General features: G+C 47.7%; 1 protein-coding gene across 1 annotated transcript in view; it reads left to right on the top strand.

The window, feature by feature from the left end:
- The window catches only part of GHRHR (growth hormone releasing hormone receptor), a 101,955-nt gene that overhangs the window by 30,144 nt on the left and 43,854 nt on the right, over positions 1-27,957 (top strand). Inside the window, exons 9-13 of the mRNA XM_063147536.1 lie at positions 519-588; positions 2,305-2,396; positions 3,249-3,378; positions 4,685-4,726; positions 5,672-5,788. Coding sequence (XP_063003606.1) covers positions 519-588; positions 2,305-2,396; positions 3,249-3,378; positions 4,685-4,726; positions 5,672-5,788 — 451 coding nt within the window. The remainder of the gene's footprint in view (positions 1-518; positions 589-2,304; positions 2,397-3,248; positions 3,379-4,684; positions 4,727-5,671; positions 5,789-27,957) is intronic.

The raw sequence follows: 27,957 nt of genomic DNA, 5'->3' as shown, positions 1-27,957 counted from the left end.
GGCACAGAGCTCCTGAGGAGCTCTGCACCCCGTGTGCGGGTCCCAGCTCCTCACGAGGAACCGCGAGGAACCGGGACAAACCGCAATGCCAGCACGCGCATTCTGCAGTCTGGGGCTCAGCCCGAGACCTTAGAAAAAGCAGGCCTAAAGTGTAGGGCAAGATCCTGGGGCAAGGGAGGGATCATCACTCCCTGATCCCGGGATCCCCTGTGAATCATGTGGACACACAGGGACAATCCCGGGGATCGCCCCGGGATTTCGCCCCATCTAGTTAAGGCCTCTGTGCCTTAACACAACAGGTGACATGGTAAAGAAGACAGAAGAACAAATCCTGCATTTGGGCTTGCAATAAAAGAATCCCTCCCCGCAAACAAAACAAAACAAACAGGTCCCAGCAGTCCTCTCAATCCACTACAAATAGAGGAATGGGACACAAGGGGATGGATACATTTGACAAAGCAGTGTTATAAAACGATCATATATGCTTATTTGCACTAACTATGATGCATTATTTCCAGGTGTTGGGATGAATACCCCGGATCTCCTTACAGGTGGCTAATCAAAGGGCCGATTATCCTTTCTGTAGGGGTGTGTATCACGTTTTGGGCTTTGTACACATTAATAGTAGTGGGTTATGACTTGCATGTGGAGATGGGTAAGGAATTCCTGTTCGATTTGCATTTCAATGAAAATTTACCAAATATGCATTTTCCAACTTTACAGTTCTATTTGATGATTATGATGATGATGATGATGATGATATTTAGTTATATTCCTCATTTTCCCCAGTACTGGGCTCAAGCCAGTTTACAAGATTAAAACATGTACAATTAAAACATATAAATACAAATTTACAAAAGTTGAAATAGAATTAAAACTGCAGTAAATTTTTTAAAAATGTGTGTGTATATATATATATATATATATATATATTAAGAAAACAGTAACAGGTTTATTTATTTTATTTATTTATTTAAGGATTTTTATGCTGCCATTCAGCCAAAAAAGGCTCTCACGGCGGCTTACAAAGTATTTCTTGACAGTCCCTGCCCACAGGCTTACAATCTAAAAGACATGACACAAAAGGAAAGGGGATTGGGAGGGAGGAGGAGGAGGGGGAAAAGGAAAGCAAATTCAGGCACTACAATCTTATTTGGAAAGTTCAGCAGTTACAGTTGACAGCAGGAGGGAGGGGGCTCTGAGCTGGAGCTGGACCCAGGCACGGTGGAGAGGTGCCTGGCTGCTGCTTCCTCCCTCACTGGTGGCCTCTTCAGAGACAGTTGGTAGCATGAAGGAGGGGGCTCTCAGCTGGAGCTGGACCCAGGCACGGTGGAGAGGTGCCTGGCTGTTGCTTCCTCCCTCACTGGTGGCCTCTGCAGAGACAGTTGACAGCAGGAGGGAGGGGGCTCTCAGCTGGAGCTGGACCCAGGCACGGTGGAGAGGTGCCTGGCTGCTGCTTCCTCCCTCACTGGTGGCCTCTCCCAGGTTAAAAGGGGGGATCCAATACATTAACACAGGTCCAAAGTAGTTCCAAAAGCCTGCCAGAACAAAAAAGTTTTTGCCTGCCTCTGAAACGGTAGCACAGAGGGAGCCAGCCTAGCCTCCCTGGGAAGGGAGTTCTAGAGCCTTGGAGCAGCCACCGAGAAGGCCCTGTCCTGCGTATCCATCAGGCGTGCCTGGGATGTTGGTGGGACTGAGAGAAAGCCCTCCCCAGAAGATCTCAGAGCACGGGCAGGCTCATATCGGAGAATACAGTCTTTCAAATAATCATAATCATAATCATAATACAAAATGTATATGCAAAATGTACAAAAAATGTACATTTGAAAGAGTGTTTACAGAATATGTATATTTGTTTTTATACTGTTGTTTTTATGTTTCTGATGGGTTTTTTTTAATTTTTTTAAATTTTGTATACTTTTTAATGTTTACCATTTTTAACTGTTGTAAACAGCCCAGATTGCTTCGGCTATGGGGCGGTGTATAAATGCAATAATAAAATAAATAAATAAATAAATAAATAAATTTGGGGGAAAGTGCACAAAAAGATTTCATTCAATGGAAAAATAAAATGCACAACACGTATGCATTTGAAATAGGGTGCGCAAAATTGCATACAATTGAAAAGCGCACACACACTATGTACAATTTTAAATGCAGGCCATCAAACAAAACACAACGTGTCTGAATGTATTCATTTTGCAAATCGCACTCAACAAAATGTGAACAAACTCTAGACAATAAACGTTCTAAAGTTAAGTGCGTTTTCTCTCTCCCGCCTTCCCACCCATTCCTTTGGGACAGGTCAACTTCATTCTTTTTATCAACATCATCCGGATCTTGCTGAAAAAACTGGACCCGAGACAAATCAATTTCAACAACTCATCCCAATACAGGTAACTGCTGATGTGAAGAGAGAGAGAGGGAGTGTCACACAACACACAGGGGATCCTGGAGTCAGGGAGGGAAGATCCCTGCATTTCCCTGGGATATTGCTCTACCTTTTAATCCTGGTTTTTCCTGTGGTCCGGGATGATCCCGAGACCATGGGGCATGTGGGCGGCTGTCCCAGTTTATCCCGGCTCCTCGCGAGTAACCGTGAAAAGCGGGTGAACCAGGTGCAGGGCACGGAGCTCTTCAGCAATTCGGGGTGGCGTGATATATATATATATATATATATATATATATATATATATATATATATATATATTCTTTATCGCTGGAGCACTCCTGTGCTCATTTTCGATAAAAAACAAAATGGCAGGGCCAACGTCCTCTTCCTCTTGGGACGTCATGTGCCACGTGTAGACTGAGGGGGAGGATCTTGTGATCAGCATTTCGTGAGATCCTCCCCCTCCCCCCCCCGGTCTAGACATGCAGAGAGAGAGAGAGAGAGAGAGAGAGAGAGAGAGAGAGAGAGAGAGAGAGAGAGAGAGAGAGAGAGAGACAGAGAGAGAGAGAGAGAGAGAGAGAGAGAGAGAGAGAGAGAGAGAGAGAGAGAGATATTTCCCTTTCTCTTATAACTTTACAACTTGGGGTCACCCAATGATTGGCAGTTGATTCAGGACAGACAAATAAAAGTACTTCTGACACCAAACCCTGCTGATGTAAGGAATGCATGGATGCGCAAGGTTGTGACAGTCACTAGGTGAAATGGCGGGAATGCCATCTAGTGGCCATCACTACAGCGCTGTGCAGGTGTCGCGACTTTATTCCTTTTGCCCTTCCCCTTTCTCACCCCTTAATAGACGCCTCTCGAAGTCAACTCTGCTTCTCATCCCTCTGTTTGGAATGCATTACATCCTCTTCAACTTCCTTCCCGATTACGCCAATGTGGGAGTCCGCCTCTACTTGGAGCTCTGTATTGGATCATTCCAGGTGGAGTATGGAATTATTAAAGGATGTTAGATGTTTTGAGGGAGCAGCACTCCTAGGAAGAGTTACTGCTGGTGAGCTTAGATTAGGACGTCCTTCTGCATTTTTAAGCAAAATTGCTGCTTTGAGTTCTTCACTCTCTTGTTCAGGAGCATTGTTTACATGTTTAAAACCCATCAGCATTTCCCACTCCCCTTTTGAGCTGCAGCGTTAAGGTTAGAAACACTGGAAGCTGCCTTATAAGGGGTTGTACAAAACTATGCCTGGTGTGGAGAAAGTGGGGAGGGAGCCATTTTTCTCCCTCTCTCAAAATGCTAGAATCCGACGGGGTCATCCCATGAAGCTGATTGGTGGGAGATCCAGGACAGATAAAAGGAGGGACCCCTTCAGACAGCACAAAGTAAAACTATAGAACTCACTTCCACAAGATGTAGTCATGGCCACGACTTTGAATGGCTTTAAAACAGGGTTGGATAAATTCCTGGTGGAGAAGGTTATCGATGGCCACTAGTCCTGTATGGCTGTGTGGTAGCTTCAGTATCATAGGCAATAGGACTACGTACACCAGTTGCTGGGGAACATGGAGGAGGGGAGGGTGCTGTTGCACTCAGGTCCTGCTTGTGCGTTTCCTGTGGGCAGCTGGTTGGCTACTGTTTGGAAACAATGCTAGCGAAAGACAAGATGGCTTCCCCCGTTCCACATACAAAAGCCAACTGGACTAGCAGTTGAAGTTATGTTGACCCTGGCAACGGGACATGTTTTATACTGCACCTGATGGCTGCAGACATGCTCACAGGGTGAAGTTTAGGGTGAGTGCCATAGACTGCTCTATCTTCTAACAACGCACCGCCATTCCCTGCCCCTCAGCATCTGCCACTGAGGTGGCCATTTCACTCTGCATCATAGTAGGGCCTATGATGCCCTGGGCCTATGATGCAATTCTCTTTGGGCTAATGCACACATGAATGCATCCATGACCAGATCCTCTGGACATCCTGTTTCAGCTGACCACGACTACAACTAAGATTGCTATTTGCCTTCTAGTCTTGTATTTCAATAAAGGCCAAGTTATATATTACTCACTGATGTAATCATTTGAAGTTGCATTGTACAAGTCAGACTGCTTCACTAGATCTAACCCAGCCACCTGCCCACCCCCAGAAGTTGTTGGACTACAATTCCCATCAGCAGGTCCAATGGACAGGGATGATGGAGGTGTTAATCCAATAGCATAACATGCTATTCTAGATGGTCTACATATTCCTTTGTATGGGCTAATAATATCACTTCTGTGCTTTTTCTTATCTAGGGCTTCATTGTAGCTGTTCTATACTGTTTCCTGAATCAAGAGGTAAGGGGGCTGGATTATTTTGATTTTATTGTGATTCCTCCAGACTGTAATAGAGTCTGGAGAATCACAATAAAACCTAGCAATACCAAATCTGTAAAGCCACCATTTACGTAAGATGCTCTGGAAAAAAACAACAACCAGTCTGTAAATGAGAATGGGACCGATCCAAACCAAGCTTTGTAGTGAAGTCAGGAGAATTTTGGTGAGCTCCAGGGTCCCTGGTTTTCCCATCCCTATAATTTGCAATTCTGCCTTTTTTATTCATGTGGATGTGGCCCTCTAGTGGCAATAGGAAACATTGCTCCCCCATGACTTTAGCAGGGACTGGAGGCCAGCATAGGTGGGTTGTAAGAACCAAGGATGAAGCTGGCAGAAGGTGGAGAAATAAGAATTTCTCAAGACTCTGGCATCCAAGCTTCCTTTAGCTTTTAAAACTAAGTTATGCATGTGATTGGGATCCCTCCCCCTGAGGAATTACAATGAAATGTTATCAGGAGTTAAGAATTGGGCACACCAACTAGGGTGACCATATGAAAAGGAGGACAAGGTTCCTGTATCTTTAACAGTAATGTAGAAAAGGGAATTTCAGCAGGTGTCAATTGAAGAGGGTGTAATTCCCTCTTCATCACAACAGTTAAAGCTGCAGAAGCCCTGCCCTCTTTTCTATCTGGCCACGAAGAGGGAATTTCACCCTCTTCAATTGACACCTGCTGAAATTCCCTTTTCTACATTACTGTTAAAGATACAGGAGCCTAGTCCTCCTTTCCATAGGGTCACCCTAATACCAACTATATTTCACATGTTTCAGATGACTGGTCCATCCCTTAAGGACTATGTTATGGTGTAATCATGAATGTCACTCCCGAAGTTTTGTTTTCCTTTTCTTGCTGTATCTGAAAGCTAAAATGACAGCTTTCCGGTAACTGTGGGTCTTTAACTTTCAAGGTGCAAGCGGAGATTTGCCGGAAGTGGCGTGGCAACAACTACAGATTTTTGCCCGTTTGGAGGAAGAGGAGAAGGTGGGCCATGCCGTCAAGTTCTGGCATCAAAATGACAAGTTCTGTGAGTTAGGGGTGCCCAAAAAAGGAGAAAGAAGAGCATAAACAGAAGACCTGGAGTTCCGGAAAAGAAGGAAGGAAAAACATTTCACTCAGATTCGTTGTGAAGTTTAAGACTGGCTGTAACATCCACCTCCATTGCTTAAACTCTTAAAGACCGCAAATTTCATCGGCAGGGACGCTACAAAACTTTTCATCTGAATTCCTCGGATTGTGCAGTTCAGAATTATCTGGCCTCACTTCCGAAGTCGAGAGCTGTTCATTCAGTATTCCCTAATGTTCGTTTCTTAAACTTCTGAATTTTGTACAGAGTCCGCTTCGCTGTTTGTTTCAATCCCTCCATCTTCTCATGGGGAAGGGACCGTAACGCAGCGGTAGAGCACATGGATTAGATGCAGAAGGTTCCAAGGTCAAACCTGGCCATCTCGCATTAAAAGCATTGGGTAACAGGTGATAGGAATATCTCCTGCTGAGACTGGAAGTCAAAAAGGGTAGATGAGATCAATAGTCTGACTGACAGGAGGCAGCTTCTCATGCTGAACTCTACATTACTGATGCAGAAAGACATTGGTAAAACACTGCCAAAGAACCCCATCTTGGTACGACTGTACAGTTCAGGATATCAGAGGAATCCATGGGTGGTGGTAGCTGAAGCTCACTCGCCTTTCCTTAATATGTCCCCCACCCCGGACTTTGGTCCAATTTCTGCTGCAGAGCTTGACTCAATCTGCATCAGGTCGGGCCAGTTCACATATATTTCGTTATATATTGTGCAATTTATGGCTGAATTGTGTGCAAATGCGCGTAATTTGTGGGAATTGCACAACTTTCAGCCACGATTGCTGGGAGTTATGCAACTTTTGGCTGCAATTTTCACAAATCCCTAGGTGTGCAAATTACGGCTGGACCTTAACGCTAAACATTCCGAGTTTGGGAATAACCTGCGGTTTGACCCGCGAATGCAAACTGTGTTGGGCATGCTGCAAAAAAGAGAAACACATTTCCCAGCAATGGACATCCCTACGTATAGTTGCGGTATGGTTCTTTCTGTAGGGTGTTTTGCCAATGAACTGCCAAAAAAGCCCAGGGCAAAAGGGTAGGAAAAAGGATGTTTAATACAAAAGATATGCACATCATGGTTATCATTCCAGTTTATATAGGGTGTAAGGATGGCTAGATCTATCAAGTCCATTTCTGCAGACATACTCCTTTTCCCGCCTCCAAGGCCACAGCTAGACCGAAGGTTTATCCTGGGATCATCCAGGGTACGCCCCTGCCTGAGCACTGGATCCCCTGTGTGTCACCTAGGTGAACAAGTTTGACCCCTGGACGATCCAGGGATAAACCTTAGATCTAGCTATGGCCCCAGTCTCCATTCCATGCTGGTTAAAAAACATTAAAAGGAAAAAAGGGGGAAAAGGAGGGGAATCCTGTATATTTTTGTGCTTATTTTTCAAGTGGACTCATTGATGGACCTGTGCCCCCATTGCTCTTCAGCAATGGCATTGGTTGATGGCACATTGAGATGATTATTGGGCTTCAGGCTTGGCTTTTATGGGGCAGATGTCACATTGCCCCCCCCCCAGGAGGCTTGTATGGAGCTGGAGCAGGGCTAATGTTATACACAGGAGCTGAGGCAAGGGCCCCATTGATTTACAGGGATTTTGGCCAAATTGCCTCAGTTGCCTCCCCCAGTCTGGGAACCCTGAGGACAGATGTTTTGAGAGCATTTATGACAGCTTTCAATATATCCAAGTATCGAATGAACCTTCAGCCTTTGCCAACACCTGTTATTTCCTTCCACCCCATCCCTCAAATTGTGGAATAAGAAGCCATCATCTTCATGAAGTCCACAGAAAAATGGCCTCCATGTTCAAGTTGTCATGGCAACACCATCCCTCACAGATCCCTCTAGGGGGCTCTTTACTTTTGTGCAGGAGGGGATGTGAGCATTTCTCATAATTTAGGGGGGCGTTTCATGGTTAATATGAAAATCTTCATATGGCATCTGAAAGAAAGAAAGAAAGAAAGAAAGAAAGAAAGAAAGAAAGAAAGAAAGAAAGAAAGAAAGAGTACATTTAACTGGCAGAAAACATTAGATTTGTCACATTAATGAAAATATCTCCCGAGTTCCCCCATGTTGTCTGGCCCTTATATAATGTGAGCAAGAAGTGTAAGGAATGAGAATTAATTCAGAGGCCTTGTCAAATTAAAACCCCACGACCATTAATTGAGTTTAAAGCCCAGACAAAAGAAATTACCCAGCTTCAATGTGATTACTTTCCTATTATGATTTGAAAGGATGAAGTGCCTGACAGTATTAAAAATATATCTGAATTTAGAGATATGTCTCCAGGGCTCTTGGGAGTGTCAGTTTTAAAATGCAACACAATTTGATTTGTACATTTGAATTAGCATATCACACCTCGAATATCTAATTATTGACAATTTCTGCCTGTTTTCCACTCCACTAGAGTTGTCCTAACTTCATTTCAGAGCCGGGAGGTGGTGATGGGGCACTGATAATTTTCTACTCATATAGTCCGCACCTACCCATACTTACTTGTAAGTAAGTCCTATTATGTTCAGTGCAGCTTACTCCCAAGTAAACATATTGAGGATTGTAGCCTAAATGCTTTTGAACTGAACGGCTGATCCAGTTTGAGTAGGCTTGTATTGTACATCAGGAATTTAATAAAAATGTGAAACTATTACTCTTCCTTTCTTATATATAAATGTATGTCTGGCATGAAATTTAGAAGACCATACCAAATGAATTGTTGTCTTAATATTTCACTTGTGTGTCTTATGCATATTCCAGTTTGCGAATAAAGACGCTTAACATTACGAGCCGAGTTTTCTCTTACGTTGCTTTCTTTTTTCATTATGGGAAACCTGACCTACTTCTTTGATGTATTTGAAACGATATCATGGAAACTCTCTGTCATACTTGCTAGTCAACTCTGCTCTCCGTGCCATTTTATGAGCTACTTTGAAGGTGTAGAACAGAGCTGGGCAACACACGGGCCCTTAAATAGAATATTTTAAAAGGGAAAAAAATCAGAAAATAAGAAGAGCCCTGCTGGATCAGACCAAGGGTCCGTCTAGTCCAGCACTCTGTTCAGACAGTGACCAAACAGCTGTCAACCAGGGATCAACAAAGCAGGACATGGTGCAACAGCACCCTCCCACCCATGTTCCCCAGTGACTGGTCCATGTAGGCTTACTGCCTCGGATACTGGAGGTAGCACATAACCATCAGGGCTAGTAGCCCTTGATAGCCTTCTCCTCCAGGAATTTATCCAATTCCCCTTTTAAAGCCATCCTAACTGGTGGCCATCACTACATCTTGTGGCAGTGCATTCCATAGTATAGCAGCTACGGAGTGCTCAAACAAACAAATTTAGCTTCTTTGCAAACTGAATTGGTCCTTTCGGCAGCCTGTAGCCACTACACAAAATTCCAGTGACAGATCATTAGGGATGTCACGGGCACCTGACTGGGTCCAGGAGTTGGGCAGACTCCCCCATGCCTACTCCTCTGGATCCAGCTCACTGGGCCATGGCACTTTTGCGGGCCTGTTCTTTGAGTGCCGTTCCGTTCATGCCTTTAATTTTGTGTAAATGGGGTCTTTACTGCGACCACTTATGCAGTTTCCAGAGCTGTCATTGTTGCACACAATGGAGTGCTTGCTGGGAAACTTCTGTGGTGTTGTGAGTGGGGGCAGGCAGTGCCATTGGGTTGGTGGGCATTTAGTGGAGCACGACATGAGTGAGTCCATCGATCCCTACAAATTATGAAGTTCACCATCATCATCATCATCATCATCATCATCATCATCATCATCATCTCCTCTCTTTTCTGGCTCATGGCGGTTTTTCTAGATGGACATGACACACATTGCCAAGTCATACTGTCTTTTACTGCTTCAGGAATTTCCTGGCAATTGAGCATGTTTTAAGTATGACTGCTTTCTGGATGTTGGTGTGGATGTATTTTGGTAGGCCCAGGTTCTGAAGGTTTTCTGCATAGTTTTTTGATGTGACGCCGGTGACTGATGTGATTAATGGATGATGGTGATGATTCCTCTCCCAGTGTGGTCCACTGGGATGGGGACAGTAGCCCACTCCTGATATAGAAGGATGACTAGGGTGACCATATGGAAAAGAGGACCGGGCTACTGTATCTTTAACAGTTGTATTGAAAAGGGAATTTCAGCAGCTGTCATTTGAGAGAGAGAGAGAGAGAGGGAGAGGGAGGAGAAACTGGTGAAATTCCCTCTTCATCACCACAGTTAAAGCTGCAGGAGTTATACTAGAGTGACCAGATTTAAAAGAGGGCAGGGCCCCTGCAGCTTTAACTGTTGTGTTGAAGAAGAAATTTCACCAGGTTCTCCACTCTCTCCCTCTCCCTCTCCCTCTCTCTCTCTCTCTCTCTCTCTCTCTCTCTCTCTCATCTCTTCTCAATCCTCCCAGAGTGCAGGACACGGAATAATGGGCTCAAGTTAAAGGAAGCCAGATTCCAACTGGACATCAAGAAAAACTTCCTGACTGTTAGAGCAGTACGACAATGGAATCAGTTACTTAGGGAGGTTGTGGGCTCTCTCACACTAGAAGCATTCAAGAGGCAGCTGGACAACCCTCTGTCAGGGCTGCTTTATGTTGGATTCCTGCATTGAGCAGGGGGTTGGACTCGATGGCCTTGTAGGCCCCTTCCAACTCTGCTATTCTATGATTCTATGATATATACAACTGACACCTGCTGAAATTTCCTTTTCAATACAACTGTTAAGGATACAGGAGCCCTGCCCTCCTTTTCATAGGGTCACCCTAAGGATGACAAACATTCTATTTTCCAGAAAGGCCATAGCAGCGAAATGGAGAATTATTATTATTATTATTATTATTATTATTATTATTATTATTTATTTATATAGCACCATCAATGAACATGGTGCTGTACAGATCATACACAGTAAATAGCAAGACCCTGCCGCATAGGCTTACAATCTAATAAAGTTGCAGTAAACAATAAGGAGGGAAAGAGAATGCAAACAGGCACAGGGAAGTGTAAACAGGCACCGGGTAGGGTGAAGCTAAACAGTATAGAGTCAGAACAAACTCAATATTTAAAAGCTATAGGGAACAGAAAAGTTTTTAGCTGAGTTTTAAAAGCTGTGATTGACTTGGTAGTTCTCAAGTGTTGTGGAAGAGCGTTCCAGGCGTAAGGGGCAGCAGAAGAAAAAGGACGAAGCCGAGTAAGGGAAGTGGAGGTCCTTGGGCAGGCGAGAAGCATGGCATCAGAGGAGCGGAGAGCACGAGCGGGGCGATAGTGTGAGATGAGAGAGGAGAGATAGGCAGGAGCTAGACCGTGAAAAGCTTTGAAGGTCAACAGGAGAAGTTTATATTGGATTCTGGAGTGAATTGGAAGCCAATGAAGAGATTTCAGAAGTGGAGTGACATGGTCAGAGCGGCGGGCCAGGAAGATGATCTTAGTGGCAGAGTGGTGGACAGAGACCAGTGGACTGATGTGAGACGAAGGAAGGCCAGAGAGAAGAAGGTTGCAGTAGTCCAACCGAGAGATAACCAGTGCGTGCCTCAGATTGTGGCTGGTGAGGTGAGGTGGTAGTTGAATTTGGACACTGCCACTGAGGAGTACTCAGTGGTGGGGTTGAGAGGCGGCAACAGAAACAGAGAGGCTGGGCAGGGCTGTTGTTTGACCAGACCAGAAAAGCTGCTGTTAGTTAAGTTTGTTATTGCTTTGTGTGTGTTTTTTTTAATACAAGCAGGCTTTTAATGTTTAATGCTCATCTGTTTTAGTTAATACTGCTGCTGATCATTTTTTAAAGAATCTTTTAAATGATAGGACCTTTTCTCATGTTTTTGAAGGTTTATTGTTTTAAATTGTTCCCTTGGTGGTTATTGCTTAATTCTGGTTTGGTATGGCAGAATGAGTACAACACCTTAGATACAGAGCTCCCATGGGTGAAACTATGCTCAAGGGATGTTCCCACTGCAGGAAGCTCATTCCTCCTTATTTCACTCATTCTTCCTTCCCCTCAAGATCCCTGTGCTCATGAAGAGATGCTCCAGAGGATTGGGGACTTTTGAGAACATTGTAGAAGGTGGTGTGTGTGTGTGTGTGTGTGTGTGTGTGTGTGTGTGTAGAGGGGACAAAGGGGAATTGAAAACCACAACAACTAGGGATTGATGAATCTGTCAGTCTTAGTTCTTCTCATTTTCTCATTTTCCCACTCAAAGACTGTTTAGCCTGGAGAAGAGAAGATTGAGGGTAGACATAATAGCACTCTTCATATACTTGAAAGGTTGTCCCACAGAAGAGGGCCAGGATCTCTTCTCAATCCTCCCAGAGTGCAGGACATGGAATAACGGGCTCAAGTTACAGGAAGCCAGATTCCGGCTGGACATCAGGAAAAACTTCCTGACTGTTAGAGCAGTAGGACAATGGAATCAGCTACCTTGGGAGGTGGTGGGCTCTCCCACCCTAGAGGCCTTCAAGAGGCAGCTGGACAACCATCTGTCAGGAATGCTTTCAGGTGGATTCCTGCATTGAGCTGCGGGTTGGACTCGATGGCCTTAGAGTTCCCTTCCAACTGTACTGTTCTATGATTCTATGACTGGATTAAGACAACACGATAACCAATGGTGGTTTAAATAATCAGTGGTTGGTTACTTAACACACCATGGGATATTGTGTTGTGTGGAGGGAGTTTTTTAATCAATGGGTGGTTTTTTGGCAGAAGTAACCAACACAAGTTACCAGTGCTGTGCAGAGTTTTCATGTTGTGTGGAGGGTACCGTTGGTTATTTCATCAGCTATAGAGTTGCAAGACAAGAGTGGTCAAAGTGGTGGCTGCTACTCTAGTCTAGTTGGCAGGATAGATTTTCGGCAGGAATGGCTGATGGGATACCAGCAGGAGGACTGAGGGAGGGGGATGAGTGAGTCAACTCAGTATGGACTAATAGTCAATTCAACGGTGATCCCCATCCACACCACAGTTGATTATTATTATTGCATTTATATCCCACCTTTTTTTTCCTCCTATGAACCAAACTGGCATACATAACCCTCCTCCTCTCCATTTTATCCTCACAACAACAACCCTGTGAGGTAGGTTGAGCTGAGAGTTTGTGAATGGCCCAAAGTCACCCAGTGGGTTTCCATAGCTGAGTGGGGACTAGAACCCAGATCTCCCGACTCCCCGTCCAACACCTTAGCCACTACACCACACTGGCACTCGATTATTATTAGGGATGTGCTCCGCTTCTCCTCAAACCGGAGAAGCAGGAGTGGAGCGGGGGGCTTCGCCTGCCCTTAAGGCGGAGGCGAAGAGGATTGGGGGGCTGGCGGAGCATGGCAAAGAGGATCAAGGTGAAGGCGGATCCTTCGCCTCGATCCGGAGCTCCACCAGAAAGGTAAGTGGGGTTTACCAGGCCCTGCCACTGTCGCTGTCGCCCATGCGGCGACAGCAGCAGGGCCCGGTAACCCCCCTCCTCTCCCTTACCTGCGTCCAGACTTCCTGGTTGAACCGTGGGCTCAATTGAAGAAGCCGAGGGACCGCGGATGGAGGCAGGTAAGGCCCCCCTCCCCCTTGGTCCCTTACCGGGCTCTGCCGCCGTCGCCGCATGGGTGGCGACGGCGACAGGGCCCGGTAACCCCCCTCCTCTCCTAGCCTTACCTGGCACCACTAATTATTATCATGTTAATTATTAATTATTATAACAATATTAATTATTATTATTACACCCCTAATTATTATCATGTTGTGTAGGGAGTAGCCTCTAGAAAAACAACTGTTGAGTTGATTATTATCCCACCGTTGTCTATTGTGTTGTCCGAATGCAGCCATTGATCGGATCATTCCCCCCCCCACACACACACACACAGGCCACAGCTAGACCTAAGGTTTCATAGAATCATAGAATCATAGAATAGCAGAGTTGGAAGGGGCCTATAAGGCCATCGAGTCCAACCCCCTGCTCAATGCAGGAATCCACCCTAAAGCATCCCTGACAGATGGTTGTCCAGCTGCCTCTTGAATGCCTCTAGTATGGGAGAGCCCACAACCTCCCTAGGTCACTGATTCCATTGTCATACTGCTCTAACAGTCAGGAAGTTTTTCCTGATGTCCAGCTGGAATCTGGCTTCCTGTAACTTGAGCCCGTTATTCCGTGTCCTGCATTCTGGGAGGATCATCCAGGGTTCATCCAGGGTTCGCCCCTGCCTGAGCACTGGATCCCCTGTGTGTCACCTAGATGAACAGGTTTGGCCCCTGGACGATCCAGGGATAAACCTTCGGTCTAGCTATGGCCACAGTTTGCATGAACATGTATAGGCATTTTTTGTGCATGTTTCTCTCTCCGTTTGTGGATGGTTCACTCTGGATTGAACCCAAAGGGTTTTTAAATCCTGTTTTCAAAAAGCAAGATATAAATACATGAAACACAGGAGATGTCATAGTCCAACTGAGAGCCACTGCTGTTTATCCCCTGTGAGAACTCCCCCCATATCACAATGAAAGCTATGCCAAATATTCTTTAATTTCAATATTCAGTTTGAAACGAGCACATTTCCTGCAGTTAAACAAATGCCTGTGCTCACCTTGACAAGCATTCGGGTAGTTTCAAGGAAGCAACAATGCCCTCTTTTGTTTCCTTAGCAGCGGCTGCTGTTTCAGGGGGTGAGTGAGTGGGTTCAGAGGGGAGAGGTGGAGGAAGAGGAGGATGGCCTGGCCTGACTGACTTGGGCTTAGCAAAGAGAGGACGAGGGGAGTCTGAGGAGCCAGGAAAATTGTAGGAAAGAGATCTGGGTTGAGGGAAGGGGGCAGAGGAGTATGTTTACTCAGAAGTAAGTCCCACCTATGTTCAGTGAGACTTACTCCCAGGAAAGTGTGATTGGATTGCAGCCCAACTATCCTATTGAAGTGTTACCCTCTGCCAACTCATCATTTTGTGCTTTTAGCCTCATGTGTGAGGAATCTTTTATGTGGAATGGGAGTCATTTTTATTAATGATTTGGATGAGGAGGTGCAGGGAACGCTTATCAAATTTGCAGATGACACAAAAATGGGTGGGATAGCTAATACCCTGGAAGACAGAAACAAACTTCCAAGGGATCTTGATAGGCTGGAGGGCTGGGCTGAAAACAACAGAATGGAATTGAATAGGGATAAATGCCAAGTTCTACATCTAGGAAATAGAAACCAAATGCACAGTTACAAGATGGGGGATACTTGGCTCAGCAATACTACAAATGAGAAGGATCTTGGAATTGTTGTAGATCACAAGCTGAATATGACACAACAATGCAATATGGCTGCAAGAAAGGGAAATGCTATTTTGGGCTGCATTAATAGAAGTATAGCTTCCAAATTGTGCGAGGTAATGGTTCCTCTCTATATGGCCCTGGTTAGGCCTCATCTAAAGTATTGTGTCCAGTTCTGGGCTCCACAATTCAAGAAGGACGCAGACAAGCTGGAGCGTGTTCAGAGGAGGGCAACCAGAATGATCAGGGGTCTGGAAACAAAGCCCTACGAAGACAGACTGAAACAACTGGGCATTAACCTGGAGAAGAGAAGATTGAGGGGAGACATGATAGCACTCTTCAAATACTTAAAAGTAGGGATGTGCTCCGCTCCGATTAGGAGCGTAGAAGCAGTAGCGGATTGGCCTGCTCCGCCTTACCCAGAGGCGGAGTAGGAGCGGACCGTGGACCCCCTAGAAGCAAGGCGAAGAGAAGCGACCATTTTTCGGAGCTCCGAGTTCAGGCGGAGCGCTCCGGTCGCCATCTTGAAAACATTTCGCCATAGGATTGCATTGCAGCAAATAATCGCGCATAACTACGTTGTTTTTGAAGCTATCATTCTGAAAATTCTTGTGCACAGAGAGTCGTGGATGGGGGTCATTTTGAGACCACTCTCACCTCTCTGCGTTGTCTGGGTCGCGGGCTATATTTTTGTGAAAATCGGGTCAACCGCGCGGCTCAAACTGCGTTTTCGGCTTTTCGCCCATAGGATTGCATTGAGGGAAAGAATCGGGGATAACTGGGGGGGGTTTAAGCTATCATTCTGAAAATTCTTGTGCACAGAGAGTCGTGGATGGGGGTCATTTTGAGACCACTCTCAACTTTCTGCATCGTATGGGTCGCGGGCTAGAAGTTTTAAAAAAATCGGCGGGAAAAATACCTTTTTCAAAGGGCTGAGGGGCAGAGTCAGCTCCCGGTCATGATGATCCCAAAGTTGGAGGAGGGCATAGGCAAAACAGGTAACTTGGGATTCTGGGAAACTTCTCTTTCTTCATCTGAACGGGCTTTTCCCCGTGTTTTTTAAAACAGTAGCCCCACCAAATGCACAAACACAACCTGAAATCATATACTAAGCCAAGAATAAGAGATAGAAACACAGCACTGCTCCCCACCCAAACCTTGGTGAACAACTGAATCGATGTGGTGCAAGGGGATGAGCTCCCCTAGGGCATCTCATCGTGGACGTGCCCCCACTCTCTCCTGCACTGGAAGGCCATTAGAGCCTTCCAAAGAGAGTAAAACGGTGGAGCAATGCCTATCATGAGTTGAAGTGAATGGTCACTTTTCAGTGGTAGAGCAATGCCTGTTATGAGCTGAAGTGAGCGTTTTACTTCTTCTCAGAGCTGTTGGTGGCTGTCTTGAACTGGCAGCTACTTCCCCCTCCCCCGGGCACGTCCCCCTATTGCTGGTAAAAGACAGATATAGCCTTTTAAAAAAAATTCTTCTTGCTGTTTATTGAGCAACACTGCTGCTTTTAATTCCACCCCTCCTTTGTTTATTGATTGATTTATTTCATTTTATATGCATTACTGGCTTATCCTTGGCTCACTTCCTTATGCCCCCAGAAATGCCAGCTGCATGCCTGCCTGCCTTCCCTCCCTCCTCCCCTGCCCACCTCGCAGGGATGTTGTGTGTGGGGTGCCCGATTTTCAAAAATTCCCCAAAAATCAGGGGATGATGGGATTGCTTTGAAACTTGGCGTGCGTGTGTATATCCCCATGAGGTGTCATGGTGCCAAACATGAGGTTTCTAACTTGAAAAGAAAAAAAGTTGTATAATTTTTTAGCTTTCAATGCAAGCCTATGGGGGGGGAAACGGAGCTCCGGATCCGGATCCGGAGCTCCGGGCGGAGCGGAGCGGAAGTGGGCGGAGCGGGGGCGGGGCGGAGCGGCCCAATCCGGAAAATGGCAGATCTGCAAGTGAAGCGGAGCGGGGGGTCCGTGCACACCCCTACTTAAAAGGTTGTCACACAGAGGAGGGCCAGGATCTCTTCTCGATCCTCCCAGAGTGCAGGACATGGAATAACAGGCTCAAGTTACAGGAAGCCAGATTCCGGCTGGACATCAGGAAAAACTTCCTGACTGTTAGAGCAGTACGACAATGGAACCAGTTACCTAGGGAGGTTGTGGGCTCTCCCACACTAGAGGCCTTCAAGAGGCAGCTGGACAACCACCTGTCAGGGATGCTTAGGGTGGATTCTTGCGTTGAGCAGGGGGTTGGACTCGACGGTCTTATAGGCCCCTTCCAACTGTACTATTCTACGATTCTATGATTCTAAGATTATTTTGCAAATGGAAACTGAGGGTGAGTGGGGATAATGATAAGTGCCAGCAATCCTATGTACATATAGGTGGGACCCTTGGAGTAAATCTCATTGAACTCTGTGGGACTTAGTCATGCTTAAATATGCATGGCCAGGGCTGCCCAACATCACTACAGGGTCTTTGAAAGGAGGGTGGAACTTTACCACTGCCTTGCCACACCATCTCACTGGCAAGTCTCCCATTAAAGTATTTCCATTGGAGTTCTACTGATGAAAATTCTGACCAGCAAAATATCTCAACCTATGCCATTATGAACTAGATTTCCTAAAGCCTTTGCTGGGTCATCATACTTGGGATCAGGAATTTTGATTCATGAAGGAAATTCTTTCCCAACATATATAGTGGTTTTTAGCCATCCTCTGTGGTATGTGGGTTGGCTCGCTTGCTTGAGTGATTTGTGTCTACTTGCTCCGTAATGCAAAGGAAGAAGTGGGTCCTAGACGTTAGCACCTCTAAAAATGCATTTGACATGCATGCATATAAAGCACACCTTTTTCTGTAAATCTATAAAGCTCTGCAGAGGCCACCAGTGAGGGAGGAAGCAGCAGCCAGGCACCTCTCCACCGTGCCTGGGTCCAGCTCCAGCTGAGAGCCCCCTCCCTCCTGCTGTCAACTGTCTCTGCAGAGGCCACCAGTGAGGGAGGAAGCAGCAGCCAGGCACCTCTCCACCGTGCCTGGGTCCAGCTCCAGCTGAGAGCCCCCTCCCTCCTGCTGTCAACTGTCTCTGCAGAGGCCACCAGTGAGGGAGGAAGCAGCAGCCAGGCACCTCTCCACCGTGCCTGGGTCCAGCTCCAGCTGAGAGCCCCCTCCCTCCTGCTACCAACTGTCACTGCAGAGGCCACCAGTGAGGGAGGAAGCAGCAGCCAGGCACCTCTCCACTGTGCCTGGGTCCAGCTCCAGCTGAGAGCCCCCTCCCTCCTGCTGTCAACTGTCTCTGCAGAGGCCACCAGTGAGGGAGGAAGCAGCAGCCAGGCACCTCTCCACCATGCCTGGGTCCAGCTCCAGCTGAGAGCCCCCTCCCTCCTGCTGTCAACTGTCTCTGCAGAGGCCACCAGTGAGGGAGGAAGCAGCAGCCAGGCACCTCTCCACCGTGCCTGGGTCCGGCTCCAGATGAGAGCCCCCTCCCTCCTGCTACCAACTGTCTCTGCAGAGGCCACCAGTGAGGGAGGAAGCAGCAGCCAGGCACCTCTCCACCGTGCCTGGGTCCAGCTCCAGCTGAGAGCCCCCTCCCTCCTGCTGTCAACTGTCTCTGGAGAGGCCACCAGTGAGGGAGGAAGCAGCAGCCAGGCACCTCTCCACCATGCCTGGGTCCAGCTCCAGCTGAGAGTCCCCTCCGTCCTGCTGTCAACTGTCTCTGCAGAGGCCACCAATGAGGGAGGAAGTAGCAGCCAGGCACCTCTCCACCGTGCCTGGGTCCAGCTCCAGCTGAGAGCCCCCTCCCTCCTGCTGTCAACTGTCTCTGCAGAGGCCACCAGTGAGGGAGGAAGCAGCAGCCAGGCACCTCTCCACCGTGCCTGGGTCCAGCTCCAGCTGAGAGCCCCCTCCCTCCTGCTGTCAACTGTCTCTGCAGAGGCCACCAGTGAGGGAGGAAGCAGCAGCCAGGCACCTCTCCACCGTGCCTGGGTCCGGCTCCAGATGAGAGCCCCCTCCCTCCTGCTATCAACTGTCTCTGGAGAGGCCACCAGTGAGGGAGGAAGCAGCAGCCAGGCACCTCTCCACCGTGCCTGGGTCCAGCTCCAGCTGAGAGCCCCCTCCCTCCTGCTGTCAACTGTCTCTGGAGAGGCCACCAGTGAGGGAGGAAGCAGCAGCCAGGCACCTCTCCACCATGCCTGGGTCCAGCTCCAGCTGAGAGTCCCCTCCGTCCTGCTGTCAACTGTCTCTGCAGAGGCCACCAATGAGGGAGGAAGCAGCAGCCAGGCACCTCTCCACCGTGCCTGGGTCCAGCTCCAGCTGAGAGCCCCCTCCCTCCTGCTGTCAACTGTCTCTGCAGAGGCCACCAGTGAGGGAGGAAGCAGCAGCCAGGCACCTCTCCACCGTGCCTGGGTCCAGCTCCAGCTGAGAGCCCCCTCCCTCCTGCTGTCAACTGTCTCTGGGGAGGCCACCAGTGAGGGAGGAAGCAGCAGCCAGGCACCTCTCCATCGTGCCTGGGTCCAGCTTCAGCTGAGAGCCCCCTCCCTCCTGCTGTGAACTGTCTCTGCAGAGGCCACCAGTGAGGGAGGAAGCAGCAGCCAGGCACCTCTCCACCGTGCCTGGGTCCAGCTCCAGCTGAGAGCCCCCTCCCTCCTGCTGTCAACTGTCGCTGGAGAGGCCACCAGTGAGGGAGGAAGCAGCAGCCAGGCACCTCTCCACCGTGCCTGGGTCCAGCTCCAGCTGAGAGCCCCCTCCCTCCTGCTGTCAACTGTCTCTGCAGAGGCCACCAGTGAGGGAGGAAGCAGCAGCCAGGCACCTCTCCACCGTGCCTGGGTCCAGCTCCAGCTGAGAGCCCCCTCCCTCCTGCTGTCAACTGTCTCTGCAGAGGCCACCAGTGAGGGAGGAAGCAGCAGCCAGGCACCTCTCCACCGTGCCTGGGTCCAGCTCCAGCTGAGAGCCCCCTCCCTCCTGCTGTCAACTGTCTCTGCAGAGGCCACCAGTGAGGGAGGAAGCAGCAGCCAGGCACCTCTCCACTGTGCCTGGGTCCGGCTCCAGCTGAGAGTCCCCTCCGTCCTGCTGTCAACTGTCTCTGCAGAGGCCACCAGTGAGGGAGGAAGCAGCAGCCAGGCACCTCTCCACCGTGCCTGGGTCCAGCTCCAGCTGAGAGCCCCCTCCCTCCTGCTGTCAACTGTCTCTGCAGAGGCCACCAATGAGGGAGGAAGCAGCAGCCAGGCACCTCTCCACCGTGCCTGGGTCCAGCTCCAGCTGAGAGCCCCCTCCCTCCTTCTGTCAACTGTCTCTGCAGAGGCCACCAGTGAGGGAGGAAGCAGCAGCCAGGCACCTCTCCACCGTGCCTGGGTCCAGCTCCAGCTGAGAGCCCCCTCCCTCCTGCTGTCAACTGTCTCTGGAGAGGCCACCAGTGAGGGAGGAAGCAGCAGCCAGGCACCTCTCCATCGTGCCTGGGTCCAGCTTCAGCTGAGAGCCCCCTCCCTCCTGCTGTCAACTGTCTCTGCAGAGGCCACCAGTGAGGGAGGAAGCAGCAGCCAGGCACCTCTCCACCGTGCCTGGGTCCAGCTCCAGCTGAGAGCCCCCTCCCTCCTGCTGTCAACTGTCTCTGCAGAGGCCACCAGTGAGGGAGGAAGCAGCAGCCAGGCACCTCTCCATCGTGCCTGGGTCCAGCTTCAGCTGAGAGCCCCCTCCCTCCTGCTGTGAACTGTCTCTGCAGAGGCCACCAGTGAGGGAGGAAGCAGCAGCCAGGCACCTCTCCACCGTGCCTGGGTCCAGCTCCAGCTGAGAGCCCCCTCCCTCCTGCTGTCAACTGTCTCTGCAGAGGCCACCAGTGAGGGAGGAAGCAGCAGCCAGGCACCTCTCCACCGTGCCTGGGTCCGGCTCCAGCTGAGAGCCCCCTCCCTCCTGCTGTCAACTGTCTCTGCAGAGGCCACCAGTGAGGGAGGAAGCAGCAGCCAGGCACCTCTCCACCGTGCCTGGGTCCAGCTCCAGCTGAGAGCCCCCTCCCTCCTGCTGTCAACTGTTTCTGCAGAGGCCACCAATGAGGGAGGAAGCAGCAGCCAGGCACCTCTCCACCGTGCCTGGGTCCAGCTCCAGCTGAGAGCCCCCTCCCTCCTGCTGTCAACTGTCTCTGCAGAGGCCACCAGTGAGGGAGGAAGCAGCAGCCAGGCACCTCTCCACCGTGCCTGGGTCCAGCTCCAGCTGAGAGCCCCCTCCCTCCTGCTGTCAACTGTCTCTGCAGAGGCCACCAGTGAGGGAGGAAGCAGCAGCCAGGCACCTCTCCACCGTGCCTGGGTCCAGCTCCAGCTGAGAGCCCTCTCCCTCCTGCTACCAACTGTCACTGCAGAGGCCACCAGTGAGGGAGGAAGCAGCAGCCAGGCACCTCTCCACCATGCCTGGTTCCAGCTCCAGCTGAGAGTCCCCTCCCTCCTGCTGTCAACTGTCTCTGCAGAGGCCACCAGTGAGGGAGGAAGCAGCAGCCAGGCACCTCTCCACCGTGCCTGGGTCCAGCTCCAGCTGAGAGCCCTCTCCCTCCTGCTACCAACTGTCACTGCAGAGGCCACCAGTGAGGGAGGAAGCAGCAGCCAGGCACCTCTCCACCATGCCTGGGTCCAGCTCCAGCTGAGAGTCCCCTCCCTCCTGCTGTCAACTGTCTCTGCAGAGGCCACCAGTGAGGGAGGAAGCAGCAGCCAGGCACCTGTCCACCGTGCCTGGGTCCAGCTCCAGCTGAGAGCCCCCTCCCTCCTGCTACCAACTGTCTCTGCAGAGGCCACCAGTGAGGGAGGAAGCAGCAGCCAGGCACCTCTCCACCGTGCCTGGGTCCGGCTCCAGCTGAGAGCCCCCTCCCTCCTGCTGTCAACTGTCTCTGGAGAGGCCACCAGTGAGGGAGGAAGCAGCAGCCAGGCACCTCTCCACCGTGCCTGGGTCCAGCTCCAGCTGAGAGCCCTCTCCCTCCTGCTACCAACTGTCACTGCAGAGGCCACCAATGAGGGAGGAAGCAGCAGCCAGGCACCTCTCCACCATGCCTGGGTCCAGCTCCAGCTGAGAGTCCCCTCCCTCCTGCTGTCAACTGTCTCTGCAGAGGCCACCAGTGAGGGAGGAAGCAGCAGCCAGGCACCTCTCCACCGTGCCTGGGTCCAGCTCCAGCTGAGAGCCCCCTCCCTCCTGCTACCAACTATCTCTGGAGAGGCCACCAGTGAGGGAGGAAGCAGCAGCCAGGCACCCCTCCACAGTGCCTGGGTCCAGCTCCAGCTGAGAGCCCCCTCCCTCCTGCTGTCAACTGTAACTGCTGAACTTTACAACTAAGATTATAGTGCCTGAGTTTGCTTTCCTTTTCCCCCTCCTCCTCCCTCCCAATCCCCTTTCTTTTTGTGTCATGTCTTTTAGATTGTAAGCCTGTGGGCAGGGACTGTCAAGAAATACTTTTGTAAGCCGCCGTGAGAGCCTTTTTTGGCTGAATGGCGGCATAAAAATCCTTAGATAAATAATAAATAAATAAATTTCAGGGGTCCACAAATCACTTTGCAATCTCAGAAATGTATGGGTTGCGTCTGAGTTCATGATTAGTCCAGAAGGTGTGAACTGGGTAAATCCTGATAAAAAATGAACTAAAACAAATTCCTCATGCGTGTGTGTTTGCGTGTGTGTGTGTGTGTGTGTGTGTGTGTGTGTGTGTGGTCCTGAAGGTACCTTTTTATTTATTTATTTTTATTAAAACATTTGTATCCTGCCCTCTATCTCTCGGATCTCATGGTGGCATACAGATAAAAGCCTAATGGGGTAGCAATGGGTGGATGTTGGACAACTGGTGGCCATAGACAAGACTGTATTAGACTAAAGGACTTGATCAGTGCGCAGTCAACAACAACAACAACACACACAAGGGTACGGAATGGACTTATGGGTGTGAAAATGACACATTCCAGAAACAGATGGATTTGTCCACCCCTAACATAAGAACGTAAGAAGTGCCCTGATGCTGGATCAGACTAAGGGACCATCTAGTCCAGTACTCTGTTCACATAGTCGCCAACCAGCCATTAGCCAGGGATAAGCAAGCAGGACATGGTGCAACTGCACCGTCCCACCCATGTTCCCCAGCAACTGGTGCACGTAGTCTCACTGCCATGAATACTGGAGGTAGCACACCATCAGGGCGAGTAGCCATGGATAGCCTTTACCTCCAGGAGTTTATCCAATCCCCTTTTAAGCCATCCAGATTGGTGGCCATCACTACATCTTGTGGTCGTGAGTTCCATCATTTAACTATGCGCTGTGTGAAGAAGTCCTTCCTTTTATTTGTCCTGGATCTCCCACCAATCAGCTTCATGGGATGACCCCGGGTTCTAGTATTTTGAGAGAGGGAGAAAAATGTCTCCCTAGTTTGCTAAAAGAGGGGGAAAGGCTGGGTTTGTCTAAATCTATATGTTTTTAGTGAGTGGGTGAGTCGTGATGGAGCTAAGAATGATGTCTCATAAGTGTGACCAGCTAAATGTCCCTGAAGTGAACTTTGAGGTGACTCCAAAGAGCCTTGCTTACTTCGGTAGGCAGTTAGTGTTTGAAAAATGGGATAAAATATAATAAATGAATGAGAAATGCTTTTCAAAGCTACCACACCAAAACATGATGAATTGTTGGGGTTCCAAGATTGCTACTGTGTTGCCAAAGCAACTGAAAATAAGTGCCAGTGGAGACAACAATAAAGACCCAAAGGCAAGTTATCTTGAGGACACTGCCTTTGTTTTCCCTCCCCAAACGGCACTTCTCCTTGAGTTTTACAGGCACAAATAGGAAAAATGGAAGCATCATTTTTCTCTTAACACGCACTAGGCTTCTTTTCGAATCAAAGGTAGCTGATCACAATCACTCTAAGGGTGCAAACAACCATTCGTTCTCCAATCCCATAGCAAAACTGCCCTAAGTTTTTCATACAAGCAAGCTGGAATAAAATGAGGAACGCATTTCAGCAGATGTTTTCTGAATGTGAAATTGGAGAGGGATGGCAGACTGTAGCTAGGATATACAGCCCTTTGGGGTCATGCCGAACTTTTCCAAATGTACGCATGCATGCTATCACATGCATTTGGGGTGAGGGTGTCCACGAATGACATTGAAAGCTCAGAAATGTATGGACTTTGACCTCAGATTACATCCAAGTCCTTATTCGGTCTGGAAGGTGTGAACTCGGTAAATCTTGGTCAAAACCAAACTAAAATGAATTCCTCTGTTAGCTAGAGGGGCATATATTCAAATAGCTTGACTGCTTCATTAAATGTCATTTCCATTCCATTTTTAGACCATTCTTAAACCATTCATATTGCTTTGTTGTTTGTTTGCGTGTTTCCCTATTACCTACTCTGACCATTTAAAATATTGCCTATGTCAGTCTTCAAGTTAAAACTATTATTTTCTATAGGAAGATAATATTTCCCTTAGGCATTCTTTACCAATTAACTAATTGATTTGTCTCAATTAAAATATTGAGTCTGTGATCTTGGACCCTGGTCGTACTTTACCCTCTGACCCACTGGGTTGCAAAAGTGGGAATTCAAACTTCGATTAGACCACGACCTTGACTGCAGTGAGACAAAACGCCGAGTGAACTTTCTTTGGCCCTGTAATAAAAGGCCACTTTCCTTTTTCCTCTGGCAGAATATCTGTAATTGGTCTTGGGTCTTTAAATTATATGACAATTTTCATCAAATAATTCATCTTCTCCCTCACAAACGACTCAGGGTCAGGCTTTCAAGGGCTGCTGTTTTGGCTCTTGATAATAGCGCTTGATTAAAAGCATTATGCTCCCTGGAATAATTGGATGGTGATTTCATTTTTGAGTGCCTCATAATAGCAACTTGGGACATGGGAGCCTGGACGCAGGGCAGCACCCAACCAAATAATTGCACCTCTTCAATCAAGTGGAGACACAGACTCCAGGTCGCATCCAGTTTCCGGTTCTTGGAAATGTCACCTGTCAGCGGGGAACAAATTCTTCACAAGTAATATCCATTCTGGCTGCTGCATTATGGAATTGAATTCCATCAGCTCGATCTGCCCTGATTAGGGTCACTTCTGATGCCATGTTTCTCACCTGCCCAAGGGTCTCTCCTTCCCTTGCTCGGCTTCGTCCATTTTCTTCCGCTGCCCCTTACGCCTGGAACGCTCTTCCAGAACATTTGCGAACTACAAGTTCAATCGCAGTTTTTAAAGCTCAGCTAAAAAACTTTTCTTTTTTCTAAAGCTTTTAAAACTTGATTTTGATCTGACTTTTATACTGTTCGTTTTACTCTACCCTGTGCCTGTTTGGTGCATTCTCTCCCCCTTATTGTTTTATTATGATTCTATTAGAATGTAAGCCTATGTGTCAGGGTTTTGCTATTTTATTGTTTTACTCTGTACAGCACCATGTATTATTTATTTTATTTTATTTAATTATTGCATTTTTATACCGCCTGATAGCCGAAGCTCCCTGGGTGGTTCACAAAAATTAAAACCATTCAAAGTATAAATTTAAAATTCAATAAATTATTGCCAAAACCATGTACACTGATGGTGCTATATAAATAAATAAATAATTAAATAATAACCATAACTCAGAGACTTTTGATAGGGGTATCATCACAGGGTAGCAAAACATGTGACCCATCAACTCAAAAGTAGCCCACCAATCATATATAAGGAGAAACAGATTCTTGACAGCTCCATGTTCCTCACTCTTTTTTGGCTTATCAGACTCCTGTTGGGCCACTATACGTGGTTGGAGGCTGTGTGTGCATAACTTTGGGCCTGTTCAGACAGCACGTTAAGCCATGGTTAGGCTAAGAACCCTTTTGCAGCAAATGGTTAATGAGCATATTTAAACAGTGGTTATGTGGCCACCATGGTTAGGCATGGCTCACATGATATGCTAAGTCATGGTTCGCATGAAACGTTAAGCTCAAAATGCTTGACCACCATGGATTAGGGTGTCAACTGAACAGGTCTTTATGGGTTACAACTTGGGCAATTTTATACTGTAAACCATAGAATTGGATGGGACATTGGGGATCATCTAGTTCAACCATCTGATCAATGCAGGAAGGAGTTACATCTCTGACAGATGGCCAGCCAGCCTCTGCTTAAATACTTCCAGTGATGAAGTACCCATCATCATCATCATCATCATCATCATCATCATCATCATCATCATCTAATGTTCTCTGGGTGGATTACAAACAATTAACAAATTAAAAGGCCATAAAACAGTTAAAAATACAACCGTTAAAAATACAACCATTAAAAATTGTAAAAATACAATTTGTGAACCGCCCAGAGAGCTTCGGCTATTGAGCGGTATAAAAATGTAATAAATAAAAAATAAATAAATAAATAAACAGAAATATTTAAAAGAATGAAATACAATATAATAAAAACAATAAACAGATCAGGAATTGATAAAACAGTCATAATAACCTAATTATGAGCCAACAGTATGATCTGGCTGCAAAAAAAAGCAAATGCTATTTTGGTCTGTATTAATAAAAGTTAGGCATGTGCTCCGCTCCGATTAGAAGCGCAGATGCAGGAGCGAATTGGCCTGCTCCGCCTTGCCCAGAGGCAGAGTAGAAGCGGACCGCGGACCCCTAGAAGCAAGGCGAAGAGAAGCGCTCATTTTCGGAGCGCTCTGGTTTCCGCGGTCCGCTTCTGTCGCCATCTTGAAACATTTCGCCCATAGGAATTTAGTACTTTGTCAAACGTGGGTTTCATGACGTCCAACATCACGGGTCCTCTCACTCTGCCCTATGGTAGTGCTGGCCCTGCCTTTCCTTTTTTATGACATCTAAAATTATCATAACTATATGTGGCCTTTTAAATCTGGACATTGCTGTTTGGTTTCATTTGGGTCATACTTTTATATTGTGGTTTTAAGCTTCCATTGTTTTACATGTTACACTGTATCTTATGGTTTTAATTTTGGTGAACCACCCAGAGAGCTTTGGCTATGGGGCGGCATAGAAATAAATAAATAAAGGACATCTACTCCTGTCCTGTTCAAAAACGTCCTTCCCTGAGAAGCCCTTCAATTTGTAACATTTTAAATAGGAGTAGCTTAAGTCACCAATCCACTAGATGGCAGCCAGTTGCTTGAATCTTGGCTGGCATTTTGCAAGGACTTGATTGTAGCCATCAAGGGTGGCTTATCTGTTAGCAGCTTTTCCAGCAAAACTTGATTATTATTATTTTTTTAAAAAAATGAAAATGGGATGAATAAAACCCATTGGTTGTTCTGCAGATGCATTGAATGGGGCCCTGGTTGATAGTCAAATAAGAATGCTAATAATATATGAATCCCAAAATAGGGATACAGTCTTCAATTTTCTTTTTTTGCAATTGCTTTTTTTGTATTGACATTTTTGTAAATTGCAATGACGGTAAAAGATGTCTTCTGTGGGAGATGAAAAGATTATTTCTGAGTGGTATGCTACTATTTATAAATGCTAATAATAATAGCAGATCGTCTCCTGGCCAAAGCCACCCACACGATCTCTTCAGGGGCATCTTACAAAATGGCACAATATTTTATATCCAGAGGATTCAATTCGAAGGCACATATGTTTGTACAGGCAGGAAAGTACAGAGAAAGATGGGGGAGGAGATTGGAACTTCATGTACCAACATAATTAGTCTAAGGCACTCCAGAAAGAAAGAAAAAAGGGCCGCGAGACCTGAAGAAATACACCTTGCTTCAGTCCTAGTTGAGTGCCACTTCCTTGGCTGTGAGTTCAGTCATCTGGTTACAACATGGGACACAAATCTATAACTACCATTTGGAAGTATGGGATGGACAGACACACCTGCCACCTGTCCCTGCTCACCTGTCACCTGTCCCTGCCTCATAAGATTCTGGATG

This window comes from Elgaria multicarinata, chromosome 1 (assembly GCF_023053635.1).
Source record: "Elgaria multicarinata webbii isolate HBS135686 ecotype San Diego chromosome 1, rElgMul1.1.pri, whole genome shotgun sequence".
In the NCBI taxonomy this organism is placed as follows: Eukaryota; Metazoa; Chordata; class Lepidosauria; order Squamata; family Anguidae; genus Elgaria; species Elgaria multicarinata.
Note: the sequence above shows the minus strand (reverse complement) of the source record. Positions and strands in the feature narration are given on the sequence as shown.